This window comes from Salvelinus sp. IW2-2015, linkage group LG2, assembly GCF_002910315.2.
Source record: "Salvelinus sp. IW2-2015 linkage group LG2, ASM291031v2, whole genome shotgun sequence".
NCBI lineage: Eukaryota > Metazoa > Chordata > Actinopteri > Salmoniformes > Salmonidae > Salvelinus > Salvelinus sp. IW2-2015.
The window spans coordinates 28,731,712-28,758,689 of record NC_036839.1 but is presented as its reverse complement, the minus strand read 5'-3'; the positions used below and the strand labels follow the sequence as shown (position 1 = coordinate 28,758,689).

The window sequence follows — 26,978 nt, the reverse complement described above, 5'->3', positions numbered from 1 at the left end:
GAGGGAAGGAGAGAGGGCTGGTAAAGAAATGCAGCTGTGTAACAGGTCCCTCTCTCTGCTCTGCTCTTACAGAGTTAGTCAGGGCACATCAATATTTAGCAGCTACTTCGCTTCATGAACTGCTGTTTTAAAGATGTTTTAAAGCACTTGTTTCTCAGGGGTAGGAAGTGTTCTCACATTGTTCAGAATTAATCTGCGCTGAGTCTGACATAGTCTGACAAAATGAAAGCACGTGTTTCTCTGGACTATGAGGGGAGGCGTTGTCACATTGTTCAGGATGGATGCCTCTGCTCTGTCAGTCAGGACTGGGTTTGGAAAAAGCTGTCATTTCCCAAGTCACCTCTATGAATAGATTCCACCATGGAAATGAATATAGACTGTAATCTGAGTGGTATAGTTTTGATGTTTCTTCTTCTCCTTGATCTACTGCGGGCGGTCCAGCAGGGTCCTGTGGGGGTGTCCAGTCCTAGTTTGAGAACATCAGTAATTTCCCAAATACTTCTACGTCATGGTCATAATGAAAGTGTATCTGGGTGGTGTTGTTGCTTATGTTTCTTGGATTGTTGAGTCCTGAGCCCATACTGAACTAGTGACCCCATAAGATGGAGGGGGACTCTTTTCCTTAAGTTTTGTGGGGTCTTGTGGAGTACTGGGGTCCCATGGGGTCCCCTGGAGTCCTGTGGGGTCCTGTGGGGTCTTGTGGGTCTCATGGAGTCCTGTGGGGTCTTGTGGGGTTGTCATGTTCCTTAGTCAACCTATGGTGCCCTAATCCTCCGCTAGCCCCCCGAAACCTTTCCAGGCTTTGATACTGCTGGGAAGACTGTCTGCATGGGAAGACTTGTTTTCTGACTGATACAAACACATGCACAGATAACACATATACACACTACCACGACACACACACACACAACACCACACACACACACACACACACACACACACACACACACACACACACCACACACACACACACACACACACACACACACGACACCACACACACACACAACAACACCACACACACACACACACAACACACACACACACACAATCGAACACCACACATGTTCACACACACACACTCTCTCTTTGAATCAAGCCATGTCTCTGGACTGGAAATGAGGCACACTATCTTATGTTTACAGTATTACAACTGAAAAAGAAAAGGAGAGGCACAGACTCTAGGAGCTCAGATACAATAATTGAATAACCAATGTTTCGACAGACAAGCTGTTTTCATCAGGGTATAATGACAAACACTGCGGGTCACTAGTTTATATACTTTGAAAGGACACACAGGTGTCTGTAATCATGGCTGGGAGTGGCTTGATTTACAGATATAAATAGAACATATAAAAAGCATGAATGGATAACCTACGATCATAGATACAATTTGGCTACATAGGCCTATAAACATTTACAATGAATAGGGAAAGCACAATAATCACAAGAATGGCTTCAGATCAAAGTCTACGTTRAGACTGAAGTGAGCAAGGGTCTGTAAATTAAAGATCCAGGCAGCCTCTCCTAGACGATGCCGAAATAGCGAAGGGACAAAATAGAGTGGTTTGCTTCCAAAAAGTGGACCACAACTGGGTATGTCGGGTTATTGCACCTGATGGTGCTACGATGCTCAGAGATCCTTACTTTTAATTCGCGCTTCGTTTTACCCACATACTTTTTACCACAAGGACAAGTTATAAGATAAATAACTGCCTTAGTGGAGCACATGATAACACCTTTTGATTTGGATCTGTTTCCCTGTTTGAGGGTGTTTGAAGGATCTACATTTGTAAGTGCCTTTGCATTGAGCACAGCCATTACACTTGTAGTTTCCATCCGGTAGAGGCGCAAATAGACCTTGTGTGGTGGTATTTTGGTGTGGTAAATCAGAGTTTACCAATTGATCTCTGAGATTTCTGCCAAGTGAGTATAGTACAGTATAACAACTGACATCCCAGGCTGCACTTCAATTCCCAGTGGATAGACAGAAAGAGTAGAGGGACTAGAGGGGCAACATGACATCTGTACTGGATCATCATGGCTGAATATGTGTATCCCAAATGGCACCCTATTCCCTATATAATGCACTAACTTTGACCAGAGACCATAAAAGTAGTGCACTATAAAGGGAGTAGGGTGCCATTTGGGACGCGACCCAGATGAATAAATAACATGATGTTTACTGTGAGACGAGAGGGACCAAACAAACATGTTGGTCAGGATATATACACACACACACACACACACACACACACACACACACACACACACACACACACACAACACACACACACCACACACACACACCACACAACACACACACACACACACACACACACACACACACACACACACACACACCACACACACACACCCAAAAAGCGGTGACCATTTGTGACGCATCCTGGGACTAAAGGGGTGTAGGGTTCAGAGCTACAGAAAACAGTCCAGGAGATCGACACTATCTCAAACACCAAGGTAGATAAGCTTGACCAAGAATCATATTACAACTATTTTCTCAGCACAATTCCAAAATTAGGGAAAAACAATAGAGTATTTTTTTGGCAGGTCTTCAAATCACTCTTTGCTGCAAAACTGTAAAACAACATGATAATTTTATTTGAATTAAGTGTTATTGTTCCTTATTTAGCAGGACAGAGCTGAGACTGATATCATTCTTGGAGATTGAAAGACGAAGAGCGATAGTTCCCCTCTGTGGTTAGAAAAGTTCAGTTCAGGCTCCACTTGAGATGATCATGGTTTATGCCTGTACTAAACCTAGCACACATGAAGCACATTTTGCTCTGCTATTGTATAACAGAAAACAGCTGTCTGGTTTCCCCTTGTCGTCAGGCCTTGTGTATCTCTGGGTTGGAAATAAGTACCAAAGTATTAACAACGCCAACTTCTGACCTACTTCTGCAGCCAGCTGTAACTTCTTGTGAGTCTCGCTGTGGCTGTGGAATTGCGACCAAATATTGATCTACTAAATGTACTTCCCTGTCCATCGCAAATGGCTACAGTCTGACCATCACAGTTAGGAGTCTGTCTTGGGTGTGGTGTGTGTGTTGTGTGTGTGTGTGTGTGTGTGTGTGTGTGTGTGTGTGTGTGTTGTGGTGTGTGTGTGTGTGGTGTGTGTGTGTGTGTGTGTGGTGTGTGGTGGTGTGTGTGTGTTGTGTGTTGTGTGTGGTCCTGGTCTATGATATTTAATTCACCTCAGCTGTCAGGAAAACGTCTAGCAAACAGTTAAATGACCTCTCTCCATCTCCATCAAAGATGACTACAGAGGGTTTTGAGCCGAGAGAGAGAGGCCTCTGACTTTCCCCAGAGAGAGCATTATCTGTTTTTCATATGGCCGTGTGTGTGTGTGTGTCAACTCTGAAACCACTGACCCCATGGCCTGCTCTTCGACTTACAGTACAGCCAGCACCCCTCAGAATAGTCATCTGCTATAATGGGATTATGGGGAACTGCTGTTTGTGTGTGTGGGTGTTTGACGTGCCAGGATTTACAGTGTACTTTGCAGTAGGTTATCCTTCATGTAATGAGAGTTTATGGAGTCTTAGCCCTCCCATTACATATAGAACAAAACAGAACAGGAGGTTGATAACACAGAGGTGAGGGAGGGCTGGAGGGAGGAGGGGGAGGGAGGGAGGGGGAGAACAGGATGATAACAGAGAGATGAGGGAGTCTGATTTATCATGTATCACCCAGGAGACTGGTGTAATTACCCTCTAGTCACACCGACTGAACTAAGATGTCACCATACACCAGAGGTGGAACCAGGGATGGTGAGACTATGGAACCTCTGTTGGCCCTGTGAGAAACTGAAATCTCTGTTGACTTGTAGGATGAGATGTCCAACAGAGATACTGGTCAGAGTGTAGGACTTTGTCTCTGTCTGTTGTGCCAAACTAGGAATAGAACAGACGTGAGATCCATTTAGGGACCACCCAAGAGGCCAGTTTACAATTCAGAATAAACCAGAAGAGTGTTATATGGGTTATATTATCTAAAATTAAGTTATGAAAAATGTGGCAAGCCAGAGAAAATACCTTTTTGTTTAGTTATAACTGCCTGGTCTCATTAGAATGTCAAAATAGTGACATTTAACTATTCTAGCTATATGTCACATAATAGATGCTCCCTCCTCCCTCCATCGCCTCTGACCGTTCTACCTCCATTCTCCTGCCTCCATTCTCCTGCCTTAACCCCCATACTTTTTGATATTGTTAAATTTGTTATATCTAATCTTATTAACTTAAATGTGTTTATTGTATGTGTAGCCTATGTGTTACTGTAATTCAGTCTTTTAGTTGCCAAAGTAGCCAACAAGGTGAAAATATTGTCAGTGTGACCTTGAGCAAGGCACTTAACCCTAATTTACTCCAGGGGTGCTGTACTTCTATGGCTGACCCTGTAAAACAACACATTTCACTGCAGCTATCTGGTGTATGTGACAATTAATTTCCTTTAACTTTTTTTTTACACATGAAATAAACCATTATCCTCAAACTGACATATTACTTATCATAACATACTAGTTAGCCTATATGTCACATAGCGTGGATAGGGTTAGAGACAGGTTAATGGTAAGGGTTATGGTTAGGGTCTGCAACATATGTCTGCAACATACATCGGATGTAAATTGCTTTTTGTCGGCTTGTTTTAAACCCCGTTCCTGTGAACATGTTTGAGTTGAACAGTCCCTGTTTCAGTTAGAGAGTCTGTCTGTCCCTATACTGAAATCTATAGAGCTGTCAAACATACCACTACCAACACCAGATTTCTTTGTCGGCAAGGTTTTACCAGAGGTTCTGTGAACATGTTTGAGTTGGAGAGACCCAGTGTCAGTTAGGAGGCCTGCAGGTCTGTAGAAAGCAGAAAGTAGGCCCAGGCTCAGACCAGTGTTAACATAACACAACAAGGCCCTGTCCTCACCAAGTGTGTTTATAGGCCAGTGAATGACCGTTTTAAAAGCTTGAGCATCTGAATTGGAAAGCCACCAAGAGCACTGGAACCACTCACTTGTCAGAATGATGGAGCCTTGAATGGTAAGCCGGTTGTAAAACTCACCAGCTTACATCGGAGTTTGGTTTGTTTCCCATACAAAGTGTTATTTAAAATAAAATAATTGTACAGCAAAAACATTCCAAAGTATAATGTACTGTAGGTCGTTTTGATTTCATGGATCAACACATTAAATTACACATTGACAAAATTTCAGTTTTGGTAATAGCCTGTATCATACAGGGATGTTATTTTTATTGCCATCAATAGATCCCCTCTGTGAGTCCATGTTGTTGACAATCTGAAAGCATGGGAATTCGTTTATGGAGGAGCCATTAAAGACAACCACCCAAACACAGTGACAGTATCCCAAACGACCCCATAAAGTAATGCACTAAAATAGGGAATAGGGTGCCATTTGGATTTCTTAGCAACATGAAAAGCATTCTCGTTTAGCCTCTGTGTTCCTGGGGCACCACCAGGGTACAGATCTGTTTATTTGTTGAAATAAATGATGCACAAAACCAGTCTAGTTCACAGTCAGACAACATACTGCAGAGAGTCTGGACTGTTTCTGGACTTTTTCTTTTTTCATACATGAAATGTAGTAGCAATCATCCACCGCTGTTTCTTGGAAATGGGTCGTTATCGGGTCATAAAGTAGTCCTKTGGGTGCCATCTTCAGGGGTGAGGAATGGTGGATCAGTCTGTCTGAGAGGTTGGCAGAGCAGGCGGCAGAGAGGAGCAGGGCAGGGTGCCCCAGCTCTATTCCAGCCCTGTCACTGTGCCCTCTGGGGCCCCAGTCTGGGCCCTGGTGACGGCATCAGCCCCTTCCAAGGAGGAGGACACAGTTAACYCATGGGAAAATGCTCTCTTGTAGGTCTGACATGTCCCGTTGGATGCAGCTAAAATCAGACATCCCCCTATGTCTTTGTTTGTACTTCTTGGAGGCCCAGCTCAGAAAGAAGTTCCTGAAGGCGATACAGTTTCACATAAAGCCTATTTTAATCTGACCCTGGCAAATTGTTAACTTTATTYATTTTCATTCTTTAAAAACCTCACACAGGTCCCTTAGGGTCCTCTTACAGTATGTACTGTAGTCTATATAGTTCTATGACGAATATACTCAAAATATTTCATAGTCACAGTAAGAGGATAATATATGTCAACACATGGAGTTAGTTTCTCATTATATTGAGCTCTGAGTTGAAGTCCTGGACAGCAAAGATAAGGCTATGGTTGTGTACCAAATGGAACCCTATTCCCTATATAGTGCACTACTTTTGACCAGTGCCATAGGACTGTGGTCAAATGTTGTGCACTGCGTAGGGAATAGGGTGTAATTTGGGATGCATCCTGCAGCTGTAGGATCTTAATTTGATCCAGTTTGCTACAGCAGGAAAATAATCATGCAGCAACAGGAAATGTGAATTATTATGTGCATTTTAATTGATGGGCATTTTTTGTAGGGGTTGATACATTTKACATGTTAGGGCAAATCAAGTCTGACATTTTAAAGTGGAAATTACAAACTTTAGAAGCCTTTTTAAACCTTGAATATACTACAAGTTTGCATTTCCTGCTGTACAGGAAAATTCTCATCAACAAAATAGTTCCTACATATAGATCCTACACCTGTATGTGAGTGTTTAAAACATTGGTACTGTACAACATCATCTGAGAGTTGTCCAGATGTCTTAGGTTTTCTACTTGACCAAAATGTCAAACAAAGATTCCAAGAGCTCATGTGAACTCTGATAAGCAACCCAGTTGTTGAGAAAGATATGGCACGTGCTTATACAACTGAACTTGTTGTAACATGTTTGACCTGTCTTTAGTCCCTTTACCATTGTAAAGTCCATGTTTTTTCTATTTCTTAAGAAATATCTCAATACTGCTACCTTTGTGGCTGTTTCAACTATTAATATACTGCCACTTTATTCAGAATCTTTTATCATATGCTAACCTATACTGAAACATACTGAAATCACATGAAAAAGTAATTTTCGCTTGCTTCCAAAGACAAGGTTGTGTTATTGTGACCCAGATAGATCCACCAATCAGGGCCACTATTTATATTTATCTGCTGTGTGATTGGTCTAATCCGGGGTGTGTGAGATGGAAGACATCAGGCCAGTGCTGTGGGGAGTGACAGAGGAAAAGGTCATATGATTGATAAACCTACGGCTGGAAACACTGTGGGGGAATAGCCCTGTTGTTATTCCCCCACCCACTACACATGAACTATTCCCATGGTTTCAGTGGTTTCAAACTGTAGTCTAAACGCTGTGTCTGTGACAATATTCACAAAGAGTTTCAGAGTAGGTGTGCTGATCTAGGATCAGTTTAGCCTTTTAGATCATAGTACATATGATTATATAGACAGGGGGGACCTGCCCTAGCACTCCTACTCTGAGACACTTTTTGAAATCAGACCCTGGTCTGTGGAAACCTGTTGCTACTGAATGTGTGATAAGTGAGTTGGAGAGACAGTTGTTTTGAGGGACTGTTGCCAACTCTCACCCTGGCTGCATCTCACTCTCATCCAAAGTGCACCAGATACTATATCAGGCTAAATGCAACAGTAGATGTAATATCACAGGCAGTTGACAATGTGGAAGAKATGGCTGTCTTCAGCTTGATTATGCAAGGCAAATGTTTACTTTCTGCATCCTCATTAGAGTCATGTATTGAAATATTTTGATATTACAGACCACTATTAGGTGCAACAGGTGTCACTATTTACGGTCACGTCAATGTAGGCTGAGTTCACCATGTTTGAGCCGCTCCTAGGTGTTTGTCTTGTTGTAGCTTACAGAACAAGCTAATGCTGGGGGTGGCAGTTTGCCAATAGTAGTCAGTCAGATTTTCAATTAACACTGAGCACAATATAATACACAGGAGGCTGGTGAGGGGAGGACGGATCATAATAATGTTGGAATGGAGTGAATGGAATGGTATCAGCACTAGGAAACCATGTGTTTGATATGTCAATGCCATTCCATTTACTCCATTCCAACCATTCCTATGAGCCTGTCCTCTTCAATTAAGTTGCCGCCTGTGATAGTATAGACTTGGCACATGGCTCACTCATCTTGACTGGCAGAGCGGTATCCTGCTGTGTTTCCCCTCTGAAGACAGAAGAAGGAAAGACTAGAGAGAAGGAAGAAAAATGACTAGATAAGGCAAACAAGCCCACAGTAAAGGCACAATAAAGTCCAAGGCTTATCAGTCTCTCTACTACATACATTCTGCTCACTTCGTAAATGGCTTTCCCCTGCTCACTTTGTATGCAGATGCGTTGGTTGTTTTCCGTACTGTATTGTGTGTGTGTGTGTTTTCTGTATTGTATCCTGGCTTTCAGTCAGTTGATCCTGTTGTTTTGACAGCTTGGGTTTTAGGATTATGTGTTCATATAAAACCACATGTCAATAACACTTCAATACTTCTGAATCCTCCTCTGTTACAGATTTTCACATAATAACACCTCAGATTGAAAACAGATGCTCCATTTATGGTCTTGCCTTGCAGCAGGGATCTTACAGTAGGTTTGCATCCCAACTGGCACCCCCTATCCCCTATATAGTGCACTACAGGCCCTCTGGTCAAAAGTAGTGCACTATATGGGGAATAGGGTGCCCTTTGGGACACATCCCAAGTCATTTTGCTGAGGGTTGGTTGGTCGGTTGGGCGTCTGGTGTTTGGTGATAGTCTGTGTGCCCACCGAGGCGAGCCATGGCACAGTGTCAATCCCCTGTTGTTTTTAATGATGCACTAGTCCCGTGGTAAATATTTAAAGATCTGTATGAGACCAAAACCAAAGGCTTCACTGACTTTCTGGGCTTTGTTGATCAGGCGGTTGGAGTTCAGTGGTGCTATTTCTCTGGATGTCTAACACACACACACACACACACATACACACGAATAATGTTTACATACTGTTTTACCCACTTCATATGTATATACTGTGTTCTAGTCGAGGCTCATCCTAAAGGGCCCTTGGTCCTTTGTAGCTCAGTTGGTAGAGCATGGTGCTTGTAACGCCARAGTTGTGGGTTCGACTCCTGGGATCACCCGTACTTAAAATGTATGCACATATATCTGTGAGTGCTTTGAATAAAAGCATCTGCTAAACATTTTTTTTCTTTTTCGAGCCCCACAGTTGAGATGTCATAATACCGATAAAACCTAGCGGTAAAACAGGGAAATTGTTCCAATCGTTTTTAACCATGCATTTTTCCCATGGGAGATTTTAGGAACACTTAAAATTAGGGCTATGTTTCATGTAGGCTTACCCTGGCCTGACGTTTTGATAACTGTGAATCTTTCTTCGACAAGGTGACTTTWATCAATATATTCAGCCCCATTAACTCTCTATTCAGCCCCATTAACTCTAATTAGCAAATGCTAATTAGCGTCAAAGTAGACATCATGCAAGACTACAAATCCCTGCAAACTCCTGCAYGTCATCTCTAGCTGACACCTTTGTTAACAGTTTGTGTCAGTTTAAAACTTGCACAAGACTGATCACAGAATTGTCCATTTAAGCCAATTTATTAATTACTACATTTAGCTAACATTAGATAGTTAATGCAGAGATTCTTACCTTTGCCTCGATTCGGCAGTCTTGTCCAGATCATCATGGCATTTGTAGTTCTTTATGATAGCCACTTTAGCATTTAATTTTGGGTGGGGGGGTAAATCCAGGTGAATAAATTGATAAAAGTCGCCTTGTCCGAGAGAGATTTACACAATTATCGAAAGGTCACACCAGGGTAAGCCTACATGAAACACAGCCCTTATTTTATGTGATTCTAAAATCCCCTATGGGAAAAATGAATGGAACCATTTCCCTGTTTGACTGCTAGGATTTATGGGTATTATGCCTCATACTGTGGTGCTCTATATAACTAATGCTGTACACACCTTTTCTATAAATGGTATTGTCCATACTGTCTATTTCACACCATTATATACAGTGCAGCAATACTTAACAATGCAAAACAATACACCCCCCCCCCCCAAAAAAAAAGAAATGTAAGAAATATATACAGTACCAGTCAAAAGTTTGGACACACCTACTCATTCAAAGGTTTTACTTTATTTTGACTATTTTCTTCATTGTAGAATAATAGTGAAGGCATCAAAACTATGAAATAACATATATGGAATCATGTAGTAAACAAAAAAGTGTTAAACAAATCAAAACATATTTTAGAATCTTCAAAGTAGCCACCCTTTGCCTTGATGACAGCTTTGCACACTCTTGGCATTCTCTCAACCAGCTTCATGAGGTAATCACCTGGAATGCATTTCAATTACAGGTGCGCCTTTGTTAAAAGTTCATTTGTGGAATTTCTTTCCTTCTTATTGCATTTGTGGGGGGATTTGTGTGTATTGTTAGGTATTACTGCACTGTTGGAGCTAAAAACATAAGCATTTAGCTGCACCTGCAAAATATGTGTACGCAACCAATAACGTTTGATTTGACTAGACCAGCTCAGAGACTGTTGAGTTGTATCGACATACAGTACTGTTCTCCGTGTACTATGTATTATCCAGTGTTCATGAGCTCATATATGAAGATGAAATTTGAATCCAACTTCCTCTTTGCAGATTGAGATGCCTGGTGAAGCAGCTAGACAAGGGAGAAGTGAATGTGGTGGACCTGAGGAAGAATATAGAGTATGCAGCCTCTGTTCTAGAGGCAGTCTATATTGATGAAACCAGGTGAGTGCATTTCAGCTGAATTCAATTCCATGACTACATCAAATATTTTGCACTCTGCACCGTTAAAGGTATGGGAAATAACTGCACAAATACAACTCACATAAAATATGGTACTCATAGATAGTAACCTATTCTGATGATCAAATTCCTTGACAGATCGAGTGCTGTACAACCAGTAGAGTACCACAAGTGCAGTACTACTCTGTTTTGGTGCCTTAGCTCAGACAGTTTGAAAATATACTTTTTCTATGCAAACTGTGTCTTTGTGTCTCCTGATCAAAGTCCTTCAGTTCTCTCTGGGTGTCTCACTTCTCTCTGGGTGTCTCACTTCTCTCTGGATGTCTCACTTCTCACTGGGTGTCTCACTTCTCTCTGGGTGTCTCACTTCTCTCTAGATGTCTCACTTCTCTCTGGGTGTCTCACTTCTCTCTGGGTGTCTCACTTCTCTCTGGGTGTCTCACTTCTCTCTGGATGTTCTCCCTTCTCTCTGGGTGTCTCACTTCTCTCTGGTGTCTCCACTTCTCTCTGGGTGTCTCACTTCTCTCTAGATGTCTCACTTCTCTCTGGGTGTCTCATTCTCTCTGGGTGTCTCCCGTCCGATACTCAAAGGAGCACTCCATACTTACTCTTAAACTCCATGTGTGAAGTTTCCATCTCTCCATGAGGAGACTATAAACTAAAGTCTTACTGAGCCACACATCCCTCTCAGTCTGGGTCGTTGGGGTGTAGTTGTTGATACATACTGCAGAGTGAGTCAGCTCAGTTGGGCTCTCCAGTGATAAGCAGTGTTGCATAGCCTGTAGTCTGATTGCAGAGCTCATCTCTCTCTCTCACTCCCCCCCCCCCCCCAAATGGCACCTTAATTACTATGTACCCACTCTTAGGAAAAACCTAAAAGGGTTCTTCAGATGTCCCTGTAGATGAACTCTTTTTGGTTCCAGGTAGAACCTTTTTGGGTTCAATGTAGAACCCTTCCCCTACATCTGTGCACATGGGCTTTGTGCACTATAACAATAATAAGGTGCCATTTTGGATGCAGACTTTGATTGAATCATATTTGTGTAGTAATTGCATTTCCCATCATCATAATATATTATCATTTATTTTCACGGTAGCTCGGTTTTACAATTTCAGAATAATTACTTGCAGAAGGAAGTCCTGCACCCTTATCGTGATTCCATAAGCCTCATTTCCTTACGTTAGCATCTAACCTAATGTTGACATTCTAAAATCACAACATTCAAAATATCTGCCTCTCTTTTCCTTCATTGGCCACATTTTCTTTCTCATTACAGCTGAGGATCTGTTTTACGGTTAATAATTCACCAAGGCTATTTCCTCAGCTAAACAAATTGCAATGGAAAGAGAGCCTGTCAGTTAACACTTAAGAAGTCCATTCAGCCTTCAGAATGACATTTACTGGGGATCACATAGTGAGGATGATGGTTCAGGGGCTCCATACCAGGACAGGTAAACAGGCATTTACAAGACCTGGCCTCTCATCTCATCACATCACCGTCAGCAATGGAAACAAGTTACACTTTAATTAGCTACAGTATTAGCTATTAGTGTAAGTGACATTTCGCATACTTTTGCAGGAAATGTAAGCTATACTACTTATGGGTAAAACGTGAATGACAGGGAATGTGACACTGTTACAGGTGGGTTACAGGTATGTAACAGGTGAATATCAGGTAGTATGGGACTGTTACATTTGTGTGTTCCGAGTGACCTGTAGTCTGACTGTCCCTTGTCCCTCCCCCTCACAGGCGTCTTCTGGACACTGAGGATGAGCTCAGTGACATCCAGACGGACTCTGTCCCAATGGAGGTGCGGGATTGGCTGGCCTCGACCTTCACCAGGAAGATGGGCGTGGTCAGGAGACGACCCGAGGAGAAACCACGGTTCAAGAGCATCGTGCATGCCGTGCAGGCTGGCATCTTTGTAGAGAGGTACAAACATATACACAGATACGCACGCACACACAACAAACCACAGTCTTCTTCGTCAAGAGGTACTGGAGGATGTACTCTTGTGATATATGGGAAAATAAACAAAGAATTACAGTAGGCTATCTACATTGATAAGTATGCAGATACATTTAAGTACAGATAAGTTAAAAAAACATACCATCAAACCATTAACACTTTTGTTAGAAGCTCCTATGAATTACTTCTTATGTTGCTCTTAAAATAAACACGTAACTGTCATTCTGCCTTAGAACAATTGTTATTTTTAAAAACCTTCCAGTAAGTGTGCACAAACATGAATACATAAATAGTATTGAGCAATTCGCTTCCCTCGCTTGTAGTCTAATAGTATTAATTGTCATTCTGCCAGTCAATAAAAATGGTCAATAGTGAATTCTTACTTACAGTGGGCACTAACATGAATACATAAACATCATATTCAGCAATGTGTCTCAAGTCTTCTCAAGAGCTGTTGCTATGGCCTGTGTCTCACTTTTATTTCCATGGCAACTACTAGGCTACAGTATCTCCTGAAATGAATATTCCAAAATGGAATCCACAATGCAGGCATTCTCAGTTCGACAGTTGGAATGTACATTGCTTAGTTTATTATTCAAATTTGTCAAACAACAGGTTTGGATGGTTTCTTCTTTTGTGGACAACATTAGAATTTGAGTTATAAAATGTGTGTCCATATTCCATAGTAAGATCTGTCTTTACAGTTGTTGTTTTTTGTCTTTACACTTACAATATGTCTGTGTCAGAGAGTATGGTCTCTTCAGCCCAGATTCCCCTGAGAAAAATGAACTGGTCTATGACTGAAAACACTCTCAGAGGAGACGAGAGAAGAGAATACAGTCAAAGCCCAGCCTGGCAGATTCTCCTTCTCTTTTATAAACTAGATGTAGGATGCATCCCAAATTGCAACCTATTCCCYATATAGTGCACTACTCTTGACCAAGGCCCACTTAAAGAACAGAGATAACTTGGCTGGGTTTCCGACATGTCACACCTTTCTTTGTTGTTGTTGCCAAAGCCCAAATACAGTCTTTCTTTGGCCTTATTTAACAGCCCTGTCTCATCCCTCCCCTCACCCCTTTCAACATCCAGCCTTTGGTTCGGTTCTGTCCAGTGCCAAAATATTCGTAATCTGCAAAGAATGCCTGCTCAAAAGCCTTTAATCTTTTTAAAAATTCAATTACTGTTGATCCCATTACTGGTAATCGTTGAAAACTGAGGCATTGTGGCATTATGTGACTGTAGCATTTTGATACCATAATGGGAAGAATACAATTGAAATCATCAGCAGGGGGTTTGTTGTCTGTGTGTACAGTTTTCTATGTATACAAAGTACATGTACAGGAGCTGCCCCAGTGGGCAAAACTCATTGAAATGAAATCATTACAAGCAGTGTTCATCGTAACATTATTTCAACCCGTTTTGCCCGCTGGGTGCATCGCAGTTCTATTGTCTAACCACCTAATGGTTGTGTACCTATCTTCAGGATGTACAGACGGACATCTAACATGGCTGGATTGACGTACCCTCCAGCTGCCATCGCTGCTTTGAAGGTACATATTACTATTACTATAGTATTACTATTACTAGTATACATCATACACTAGGGACTGGTTTCCCAGATACAGATTCAGCCTAGTCCTGGACAAAAAAATCTTGCTCAATGGGGAATCTCTTGTCTTGCTTAATCTGTGTCTGGGAAACTGGACCTATGAGAAATGAAAGATGATATCAGTCAAGCTACACTTTGAGATAGGAATGATGACATCCTAAAACATTAAATAGATAAACTGTCATATCATGCATAATCATTGCAGAATAAAGGCTTTATTACATCTGTACAAGATGTACCCGATTTTACAGCTATTTTAGACTTTATCATAACATCATATTCTGACATTCATAGCGATGATAATCAATATGTGTTTTATTATAGAACACAATGTGTGTTCTATTTAATTCTGTGCTGTCATCATCCCTGACATCTTATTGTTTACAGGATGTAGATAACTGGTCCTTTGATGTGTTTGTGCTCCACGAGGCCAGCAGTGAACACGCATTAAAGTTCCTGGTCTACGAACTGCTCACCCGATATGACCTGATCAACCGCTTCAGGGTTAGTCTCTATTCAGTCTCTCACTCTAACATCAGGGTGTGTGAGTTTGTTTATTGACTAAGTGTTCTTCCTAATCACCCCCTCAGCCTGTTCTATACCCTAAGCCTCTGTGTGTGTGTGTGTGCGTGTGTGTTACTCTGTCCTCTGTTCTACACCACAGGCCTCTGGTCTGGGTACCTCAGAGGAAGACATATGCACTCAACCTCACACTGTTTCTGTTCTGTTCTCTGTCCTCATCTCTTTGTCTGGTTTTATACCTGAGTTTCTACATGTCCTCTGTTAGATGAGTGGTGAGATTATCACAAACACATACAGTTACTGTGCTTTGATCTGAATGTCAGGATTATATTTTAATCCTATGATAATATGGTTACACTTTACTTGAAGGGCTACATTCACTCTTAGAAAAAAGGGTTCCGAAAGGGTTCTTCGGCGGTCCCCATAGGAGAACCATTTTTGGTTCCAGGCAGAACCCTTTTGAGTTCCATGTAGAACCCTCTGTAGAAAGGGAACCTAAAAGGGTTCTTCCAATGGGGACAGCCAAATAACCTTTTTAGGTTCTAGATACACATTTAGAACAAAAGGTGCTAAGACTACGTAACATGACATAACATAAGTGTTTTGCAAATTTTATACGATTCAACAAATTATGCCATGGATAGAGAGAAAATGTTACAGTTTTAATGCTATATCCCTTGCCGTTCCACACATTTTGCCATGATTTATGCCATGTTCATGTAATATCTGAGTGGGAGTGTCTAACAAAATCAATGGGGCCCCCTGGAGGTCAGAGCTCCTAGGCATGTGCCCTGTGTGCCCGGTCAACTCAATCGTCATGTTTGCAGACGACACAACAGTAATAGGCCTGATTACCAACAATGACAAGACAGCCAACAGGAAGGACGTGAGGGCTCTGGGAGTGTGGTGCTAGGAAAATAACCTCTCACTCAACATCAACAAAACAAAGGAGCTGATCATGGACTTCAGGAAACAGCAGAGGGAGCACCCCCCTATTCACTACGGGATCACAGTGGAGAAGGTGGAAAGCTTCAAGTTCCTCTGCGTACACATCACTGATAAACTGAAATGGCCCACCCACAAAGACAGTGTGGTGAAGAAGGCGCAACAGCGCCTCTTCAATCTCAGGAGACTGAAGAAATTTGGCTTGGCGCCTAAAACCCTCACAAACTTTGAGGCACAATTGAGAGCATCCTGTCGGGCTGTATCACCGCCTGATACGGCAACTGCACCGCCCGCAACCGCAGGGCTCTCCAGAGGGTGGTGCAGTCTGCCCAACGCATCACCGGGGGCAAACTACCTGCCCTCCAGCCCACCAACTACCCGAGCCATTGCCTGTTCAACCTATCATCCAGAAGGCGAGGTCAGTACAGGTACATCAAAGCTGGGACAGAGAGACTGAAAAACAGCTTCTATCTCAAGGCCATCAGACTGTTAAATAGCCATCACTAGCACATTAGAGGCTGCTGCCCTTTATACATAGACTTTCAAATCCCTGGCCACTTTAATAATGGAACTCTGGTCACTTTAATAACGTTTACATATTTTGCATTACTCATCTCATGTTTATACTATATTCTATCCTACTGTATCTTAGTCTATGCCTCTCTGACATTGCTCGTCCAAATATTTATATATTCTTAATTCCATTCCTTTGCTTTAGATTTGTGTGTATTGTTGTGAAATTGTTACATATTACTGCACTGTTGGAGCTAGAAACACAAGCATTTCACTATACTCGCAATACCATCTGCTAAACTCGTGTATGTGACCAATAAAATTTGATTTGATTCTAATTCGGACATGATTACTACTGTACAGTGTTCAGATAGCTGGCTTGTAATGTATATGCTGGGAGTCAGGAAGCATGTCCAGAAGGTGAGTTTAATAATAAGAATCTTGAAGATAAACAAAACAGGAGAGGCATACAGAATGTGAACAAAACCTATACTGCCTAATGACTGAGGCTACTGAGGGCTAAAGAAAGGGAGAGTAATCAAGGTGATGATGAGGTCCAGGTGTCGTAACGATGGGGAGCAGGTGTGAGTAATGATGATTGCCAGGACCGGTGGTTAGTAGACTGGCGACGTTGAGCGTCGAAACGGGAGTAGGCGTGACATGGCTAGACTAACTTACCTAGCAATCTATAAAATGTTAGCTGACATGGGCTAATTGATTGACTGTCAGTGACTGACATAACAGGMGGAAAACTGCTGAAGTACTACCAAATTGCCAAGATTGTGTATACGAGCCAGCTGCGTAACACCCTGCATTCCACTGCTGGCTTGCCTATGAAGCAGAGCAGGGTTAGTCCTGGTCGGTCCTTGGATGGGAGACCAGATGTAAGTGGTGTTGGAGGGCTAGGAGGTCCCAATGTCCCATGGCAGTGAAGGGGACATTGCCCTGCGTAGGATGCGATCATTCGGATGGGACGTTAAACGGGTGTCCTGACTCTGTGTGGTCATTAAAAATCCCAAGAGTAAGGGTATTAACCCTGATGTCATGGCTAAATTCCCAACATGGCCCCTAATCATCCCCCTCCTTCCTAATTGGCATATATCACTCTCTAGCTGATGTCTGATTAGTGTTCTGGCACAAAAATGGTCGCCATGCATCACCAATGGTTGGTGCTACACATTGGTGATGCATGAAGTGGTTCCGACTACTATGTAAAGCGCTTTGAGTACCTCAGTTGGTAGAAAAGTGCTATATAAATCCAATCACTTGTTATTCTTCCATGCTATCGCTCAACAGTCAGTCGGAAGGCCCTGGCCTTGTCACGTGTGGGTTTTGTCATTCACAGCCATACTGTTCCTAGAATCAATGTGACAGCTAGGCTTTAAATGGACACTCAAATATCCAGAGGAGCTCAGCTCTTTCATTGTGAATGTGAACGTGTGTGACGCATGATGCTCATATTTTGATTTAGGAAGAGCGGTGTTCTGGGCCCTACTCTGCTCTTAGTCTGATTAAACTAAAGGAGTTAAGCTTACACATAAGCTACAGTACACATGAAGCCCCCCACACGTGTCTCTCTCGGTCTCTCCAACTTCATTGGAGAAAAGATAACTCTGGCACACATGACAATTTGGACAATAAACAATGTGCCAGATGTAATATCTCGCAGGAGTGTGCAGGAGTTATCTTTTCTCTAATGAAGTCAACTCTGGGGATGTAATTCCCTGCACTACAAAATGAGAAAATAATTTGGTGTGTGTGATAGCATTTCACAATTTGCATACCGCCCCAACAGATCCACAGGTGATGCATTCTCTATTGCACTCCACACTGCCCTTTCCCACCTGGACAAAAGGAACACCTATGTGAGAATGCTATTCATTGACTACAGCTCTGCGTTCAACACCATAGTGCCCTCAAAGCTCATCAATAAGCTAAGAACCCTGGGACTAAACACCTCCCTCTGCAACTGGATCCTGGACTTCCTGATGGGCTGCCCCCAGGGGGTGAGGGTAGGTAACAACACAGCCGCCACGCTGATCCTCAACACATGGGCCCCTCAGGGGTGTGTGCTCAGTCCACTCCTGTACTCCCTGTTCACTCATGACTGCACGGCCAGGCACGACTCCAACACCATCATTAAGTTTGCTGATGAACAAAACAGTGGTAGGCCTGATCACCTACAATGACGAGACAGCCTATAGGGAGGAGGTCAGAACCTGGCCGTGTGGTGCCAGGACAACAACCTCTCCCTCAACGTGATCAAGACAAATGAGATGATTGTGGACTACAGGAAAAAGAGGACCGAGCACACCCCATTCTCATCGATGGGCTGCAGTGGAGCAGTTGAGAGCTTCAAGTTCCTTGGTGTCCACATCACCAACAAACTAACATGGTCCAAGCACACCAAGACAGTTGTGAAGAGGGCACGACAAAACCTATAAAAAAATAAATAAAAATAAAAAAGCGGTACCGGAGCGCCAAGTCTAGGTCCAAGAGGCTTCTAAACAGGGTTTACCCCCAAGCCATAAGACTCCTGAACACCTAATCAAGTGGCTACCCAGACTATTTGCATTGTCCCCCCTCTTTTACACCGCTGCTACTCTCTGCTGTTATCATCTATGCGTAGTCACTTTAAGAAACTCTACCTACATGTACATATTACCTCAACTAACATTGACTCTGTACCAGTACCCCCCCCACCCCCCCGTATATAGTCTCACTATTGTTATTTTACTGCTGCTCTTTATTACTTGTTACTTTTATTTCTTATACTTAGAAGTATTTTTTTTAATGCATTGCTTGGTTAGGGCTCGTAAGTAAGCATTTCACTGTAAGGTCTACACCTAATTGTATTCGGCGGCATGTGACTAATACGGATTGTTTTGAGATACCAGTGTCATCTCTGATGTTCTAACCGCCCTGTTTCCCCCAGATACCAGTGTCATCTCTGGTGTCCTTCGTAGAGCTCTAGAGTTGGGCTACAGCAAACACAGAAACCCCTACCATAAACCTGATCCACGCTGCGAGTCACACAGACAGCACACTATCTGAATCTCCACACTGGCATCATGTGAGTCTCACATGCACACTCACACACTACACATGGCAGGTTGGTGCAATAGGGATGCAATGAATCCCCCCCCCCCCCCCCCCCCCCCAGCATAATAGACAGATCAAAGGACAGAGGATTCTGATTGTGTTTCCTTGTTACATTTACTCTCTGTCTCTCTAGCACTGGCTCACTGAACTGGACATCCTAGCCATGGTGTTTGCTGCAGCTATCCATGACTTTGAACACACTGGGACAACCAACAACTTTCACATTCAGACCAGGTGTGTGTCAGTATTCTTCCTGAAGTTTCCTACGGACGGTGCAAACTTCTGCTTCTTTCAGTAGGCATTTTATTCCTGAAGTTTGACACAACACTTAGCTACTGTACCTAATGGACATATTATTTATTTCCATTTTCATTCATTCCATCCTACCAATACTAATGTTAAACTGAAGATGTCCTTGTATTGTACAGCTTTAGCCTCCTAGACAGAGAGAAAGACAGTTCAGTCWGTCTGACCCTGACTAATGAATGCCAATGGAGCCTTAAGAAGGGAACATGGCCATATAAAGAGGCCATTTAAGTGAAGGCACCCATTTAAAGAACCCATTAAAATGAATTGCACAATGAGAATACTCAAAATTGCAGCAGTGACCTCAGTGATGAGAGAGAGAGAGAGAGAGAGAGAGAGAGAGAGAGAGAGAGAGAGTCCTTTAGTTTAAACCCTTCATTACCTCTGCATGACTCTCTAGTCTAATAAAAATTGATCAGAAAGGCTACTCGTATTTTAGAAATGAGGGGTTGTTGTGAAATGGACAATGAAGGTATTTAGTAAACTTTCCCTCTCTGATTACTTTCCTAGCACTGGAATAAAGTACTACAAATTGCCCTAGCACTGGAGTAAAGTACTACAAACTGCCCTAGCACTGGAGTAAAGTACTACAAACTGCCCTAGCACTGGAGTAAAGTACTACAAACTGCCCTAGCACTGGAGTAAAGTACTACAAACTGCCCTAGCACTGGAGTAAAGTACTAGTAACTGTCTCATTTAGTTTTTTCTCATTTTACTTATAATAAAATTTTGAAAATTAAATAAAATATTATTTGTCGGGGCCTCCCTGGTGGCACAGTGGTCTAAGGCACTGCTTCGCAGTGCTAGCTSTGCCACCAGAGACTCTGGGTTCGAGCCCAGGCTCTGTCGCAGCCGGCCGTGACCGGGAGGTCCATGGGGCGATGCACAATTGGCCTAGCGCCGTCCGGGTTAGGGAGGGTTTGGCCGGTATGGATATCCTTGTCTCATCGCGCACTAGAGACTCCTGTGGCGGGCCGGGCGCAGTGCACACTGACCAGGTCACTAGGTGTACGGTGTTTCCTCCAACACATTGGTGCGGCTGGCTTCCGGGTTGGATGCGCGCTGTGTTAAGAAGCAGTGCGGCTTGGTTGGGTTGTGTTTCGGAGGACGCATGGCTCTCGACCTTCGTCTCTCCCGAGCCCGTACGGGAGTTGTAGCGATGAGACAAGACAGTAACTACTAACAATTGGATACCACGAAATTGGGGGTAAAAAAAAWATATATATATTATTTGTCTCAGAACAACTACTTTCTGATGTGGCCCTGTTCTGCATTAGGAAAATCTGGAATTCTCATTTCGCTACCATCACATTTGCATTTTAGTCATCCAGAGTGACCTACAGGAGCAATTAGGGTAAAGTGCTTTCCTCAAGGGCACATCAACAGAATTTGCACCTTGTCRGCTTGGGGATTCAAACAAGCAACATTTCGCTAGGCTACCTGCCACCCCATCTCAAATATCTACCATCACTATCGTATCATAATTGCTGTTGTAATTTCTAAACTGGTTGAAATTAAATCATTTCAACCAGTTTTGCCTGCTAGTTACTGTTGCCATACAGGATGGCTACCTGGTAAAGTAATCTCGCCTGGTAACCGCCATGCAGCACAATGACTAATCACACGGTGATCCACACCTTCTCTTCCCCCTTCTCTTCCTCTCTCCAGGTCAGAGGTGGCCATCCTGTACAACGACCGGTCAGTCCTGGAGAACCACCATGTCAGTGCTGCGTACAGACTTATGCAAGAGGATGAGATGAACATACTGGTCAACCTGTCAAAAGATGACTGGCGGTGAGTTAAGAAAGTCAAAAGTGCTTTATAATATACATTTGWTTAAGAGATTGAGATCACCACTTCAAAGAACGAAGGGGCTAGTACTGTAACATAACCTAGATACTTAGCCTTGACTTTAGGTTTGGATACGAATGTGGTGTGGTGTGGCATGTCAGGCCTAAATCCCTGTCATTTGCGTGACGAGAAGATGGAGAAAAAGAGGACAGAGGTCGGGCTGCCTTCTGAGAATTTGTAGGCGATCGAATAAACCCCCTCTGCCTTCAGTCCTACTAGCTAACATCCAATCATTGGAAAATAAAATCGACAACCTACACGGAAGATTAAACTACCAACGGGACATTAAAAACTGTAATATTTTATGCTTCACGGGAGTCGTGGCTGAACGACAACATTATCAACATACTCTGTATCGGCAGGATAGAACAGCGATGTCTGGTAAGACAAGGGGGGGGGGGGCGGACTAAGTATATTTGTAAACAACAGCTGGTGCACGATATCTAAGGAAGTGTTGAGGTTTTGCTCGCCTGAGGTAGAGTATTTCATGATATGCTGTAGACCACACTGTCTACCTAGAGAGTTTATCTGTATTTTTTGTAGCTGTCTACATACCACCACAGACCGATGCTGGCACTAAGACCGCACTCAATGAGCTGTATTCCGTCATAAGCAAACAGGAAAACGCTCATCCAGAGGCGGCGCTCCTAGTGGCCGGGGACTTTAATGCAGGGAAACTTAAATCCGTTTTACCAAATTTCTATCAGCAAGTTAAATGTGCAACCAGAGCGRAAARAAACTCTAGACCACCTTTACTCCACACACGGAGACATTTACAAAGCTTTCCCTCGCCCTGCATTTGGCAAATCTGACCATAATTATATTCTCCTGATTCCTGCTTACAAGCCAAAATTATAGCAGGAAGCACCAGTGACTTGGTCAATAAAAATGTGGTCAGATGTAGCAGATGCTAAGCTACAGGACTGTTTTGCTAGCACAGACTGGAATATGTTCCGGGATTCTTCCGATGGCATTGGGGAGTACACCACATCAGTCATTGGCTTCATCAATAAGTGCATTGATGACRTCGTCCCCATAGTGACCGTACGTACATACCCCAACCAGAAGCAGGATTACAGGCAACATCCGCACAGAGCTAAAGGCTAGAGCTGCCGCTTTCAAGGAGTGGGACTTTAACACGGAAGCTTATAAGAAATCCCACTATGCACTCCGACGAACAATCAAACAGGCAAAGCATCAATACAGGACTAAGATCGAATCGTACTACACCGGCTCCGACGCTCGTCGGATGTGTCAGGTCTTGCAAACCATTTCAGACTACAAAGGGAAGTACAGCCGAGAGCTGCCCAGTGACACGAGCCTACCAGACGAGCTAAACTACTTCTAGGCTCGCTTCGAAGCAAATAACACTGAAACATGGATGAGAGCACCAGCTGTTCCGGACGACTGTGTGATCACGCTCTCCGCAGCCGATGTGAGTAAGACTTTAAACAGATCAACATTCACAAGGCCGCAGGGCCAGACAGATTACCAGGACGTGTACTGCAAGCATGTGCTGACCTACTGGCAAGTGTCTTCACTGACATTTTCAACCTCTCCCTGTCCGAGTCTGTAATACCAACATGTTTTAAGCAGACCACCATTGTCCCTGTGCACAATAACGCTAAGGTAACCTGCCTAAATGAATACTGACCCGTAGCACTCACGTCTGTAGCCATGACGTGCTTTGAAAGGCTGGTGATGGCTCACATCCACACCATTATCCCAGAAACCCTAGCCCCACTCCAATTTGCATACCGCTCTAACAGATCCACAGATGATGCAGTCTCTATTGCACTCCACACTGCCCTTTCCCACCTGGACAAAAGGAACACCTATGTGGGAATGTTATTCTTTGACTACAGCTCAGTGTTCAACACCATAGTGCCCTCAAAGCTCATCAATAAGCTAAGGACCCTGGGACTAAACACCTCCCTCTGCAACTGGATCCTGGACTTCCTGATGTGCTGTCCCCAGTTGGTAAGGGTAGGTAGCAACACGCTGATCCTCCCCACAGGGGCCCCTCAAGGGTGCGTGCTCAGTCCCCTCCTGTACTCCCTGTTCACTTATGACTGCACGGCCAGGCACGACTCCAACACCATCATTAAGTTTGCCGATGACGCAACAGTGGTAGGCCTGATTACCGACAACGACGAGACAGCCTATAGGGAGGAGGTCAGAGACCTGGCCGTGTGGTGCCACGACAACAACCTCTCCCTCAACGTGATCAAGACAAAGAAGATGATTGTGGACTGCAGGAAAAAGAGGACCGAGCACGCACCAATCTCATCGATGGGGCTGCAGTGGAGCAGGTTGAGAGCTTCAAGCTCCTTGGTGTCCACATCACCAACAAACTAACACGGTCTAGCACACCAAGACAGTTGTGAAGAGGGCACGACAAAACCTATTCCCCCTTCAGGAGACTGAAAAGCTGCACTATCGAGAGCATCCTGACTGGTTGCTTCTCTGCCTGGTATGGCAACTGCTCGGCCTCCAAGACTGCAAGGCACTACAGAGGGTAGTGCGTACGGCCCAGTACATCACTGGGACCCCCCCTCCCCTCTTTCAYGCCGCTGCTACTCTCTGTTATTATCTATGCATAGTCACTTTAATAACCTACATGTACATATTACCTCAATTATCTCGACTAACCGGTGCCCCCACACATTGACTCTGTACCGGTACCTCCTGTATATAGTCTCGCTATTGTTATTTTACTGCTGCTCTTTAATTACTTGTTCTTTTTCTTATTCTTATTCATATTTTTTAAACTGCGTTGTTGGTTAGGGGCTTGTAAGTTAACATTCACTGTAAGGTCTACACCTGTTGTTTTCGGCGTATGTGACTAATACAATTGGATGTCAACGCAAGACTATTATATAAACTATTTCACATTCACTCTATCAGTGATTATGGAAAGTTCCACAGGCTCACACCCATCATTAGGTACTGTAAAGAAATGCAATGTTTGATGTTGTTGGAAGTGGAAGTGGTGCTAGACATCACACTGTGTTCTTGTCCTGGAGAATCCAAAACCAGCTGGAGTGGAGGCTAGGTGGAAACGGACTTTTTTTTGTTTTTTGTTTTCACTTTTCCTGTGTTTTCAGAGAGGTGTGGACCCTGGTGATTGAGATGGTGATGAGTACAGACGTCCTGCCATTTCTCTCTAACCTGTCTGTGTCTGTGTCTGTCAGAGAGCTACAGACCCTGGTGATTGAGATGGTGATGAGTACAGACGTCCTGCCATTTCTCTCTAACCTGTCTGTGTCTGTGTCTGTCAGAGAGCTGCGGACCCTGGTGATTGAGATGGTGATGAGTACAGACATGTCCTGCCATTTCCAGCAGATCAAAAGCATGAGGAACGCCCTGCAGCAGCCTGAGGGGTGAGTGGACTGTCTCTGGACCCTGACCTATGACCCCTAACCCCTGAACCCTTACCCCTAACCCTTAGCCCTGGCTCTCTGGACCACACCTTTCTTTCAAGTTTTTATGTCACATGCACAAGTACAGTGAAATGCCTTTCTTGCAAACTCAAAGCCCAACAATGCAATAATCATAAACAATGTAGAAATACAAAGTAAGCATACTATATACAGTACAGGAAATATTTTAAAAGTCAGTTCCTATACCATAGTGTATGTTCATGTTTTTTGTATTGAACCTTTATTTAACTAGGCAAGTCAGTTAAGAACAAATTCTTATTTACAATGACGGCCAAACCCGGACGACGCTGGGACAATTGTGCGCCGCTCTATGGGACTCCCAATCACGGTCGGTTGTGATACAGCCTGGAATCAAACCAGGGTGTCTGTAGTGACACCTCTAGCACTGAGATGCAGTGCCTTAGACCGCTGTGCCACTCGGGAGCCCATGTGCAGGGATACAGGTGTGATGGAGGTAGATATGTATAGGGGTAAGGTGACTAGGCAACAGGATATAAGAAAATGGTTAGCAGCAGCTTGCATGTGAGTGGATGTGTAGAGTCAGTATACTGTATGTGCATATTATGTGTGAGTGAGTAAATTATGGAGTGAGTGTTTGTGTGTGTGTGTTTGAGTGACAGTGTGAGTGTGTAGGGCCCTGTCAGTGTGCAAAGCTCAATACAGATATAAGGTAAACTCGGTCCATGTAGCTATTTTGTTTGCTATTTATCAGTCGTATTGCTTGGGGATAGAAGCTGTTCAAGAGCCTGTTGGTGTCAGTACCTCTTGCCATGCGGCAGCAGAGAAAATAGTCTATGGCTTGGGTGATTGGGGTCTTTGACAATTTCCGGCCCTTCTTTTCACACTGCCTGATATAGAGGTCCTGGATGGCAGAGAGCTCGGGCCCAGTGATGTACTGGGCTGTCCGCACAACCCTCTGTAGCACCATGCGATCGATGGGCGGTGCAATTGCCATACCAAGCAGTGATGCAGCCAGTCAATATGCTCTCAATGGTGCAGCTTTAGAACCTTTTCAGGATTTGAGGGCCCATTCCAAACTTTTTCAACCTCCTGAGTGGGAAAAGGCACTGTCACGCCTTCTTCACGACTGCGCGTGTGTGTTTGGACCATTTTAAGTCCTTAGTGATTTGGACACCAGGGAACTTGAAGCTGTCTACATGCTCCACTGCCGCCCCGTCGATGTGGATGGGAGCGTGCTCGTCCCCCCGTTTCCTGTAGTCCACAATCAGCTCCTTGGTTTTGGTGACGTTGAGGGAGAGGTTGTTGCTTCAGCACAACACTGTCAGGTCACTGACCTCTTCCCTGTAGGCCTACCAACGTCGTGTCGAAAGCAAACTTGATAATGGTGTTGGAGTTATTCGTGGGTGAAAGGGAGTACAGGAGAGGACTAAGCACACACCCTTGYGGCGCCCCTGTGTTAAGGCTCAGCGTGGTGAAGGTGATGTTGACTACCCTCCCCATCTGGGGTCGGCCCATCAGAAAGTCCAGGATCCAGTTGCAGAGGGAGGCGTTCAGACCCAGAGTACTAAGCTTGGTGACGAGCTTGGAGGGGATAATGGTGTTGAACACTGAGCTGTAGTCAATAAACAGCCTTCTCACATAGGTATTCCCCTTATCTAGGTGGGTGAGGCCAATGTGGAGAGCAATTGAGATTGCATCAATGGATCTGTTGGGGCGGTATGCAAATTGGAGTGGGTCTAGGGTGTCTGGGATGGTGGAGTTAATGTGTGCCATAACCAGCCTCTCAAAGCACTTCATGATTACAGATGTGAGAGCTAGAGGGCGGTAAACCTTAGAGTTCTTCGGAACAGGGATGACTGTGGTCATCTTAAAACATGTGGGGATTACAGACAGGGACAAGAAGAGGTTGAACATTACAGTGAATATGCCTGCCAGCAGTTCTGCGCATGCTCTGAGAACGCGCCCTGGAACGTGCCCTCAATCCTATATGTT

General features: G+C 43.8%; 1 protein-coding gene across 1 annotated transcript in view; it reads left to right on the top strand.

Annotated features, from left to right (window-relative positions):
* Positions 1-26,978, top strand: part of pde1a (phosphodiesterase 1A, calmodulin-dependent) — a 59,411-nt gene that overhangs the window by 29,574 nt on the left and 2,859 nt on the right. Inside the window, 11 exon segments of the mRNA XM_024147626.2 lie at positions 10,630-10,743; positions 12,513-12,695; positions 14,218-14,284; positions 14,731-14,847; positions 19,259-19,289; positions 19,292-19,332; positions 19,334-19,350; positions 19,352-19,400; positions 19,559-19,659; positions 21,400-21,525; positions 24,864-24,965. Of these exon segments, the coding sequence (XP_024003394.1) occupies positions 10,630-10,743; positions 12,513-12,695; positions 14,218-14,284; positions 14,731-14,847; positions 19,259-19,289; positions 19,292-19,332; positions 19,334-19,350; positions 19,352-19,400; positions 19,559-19,659; positions 21,400-21,525; positions 24,864-24,965 (948 nt within the window).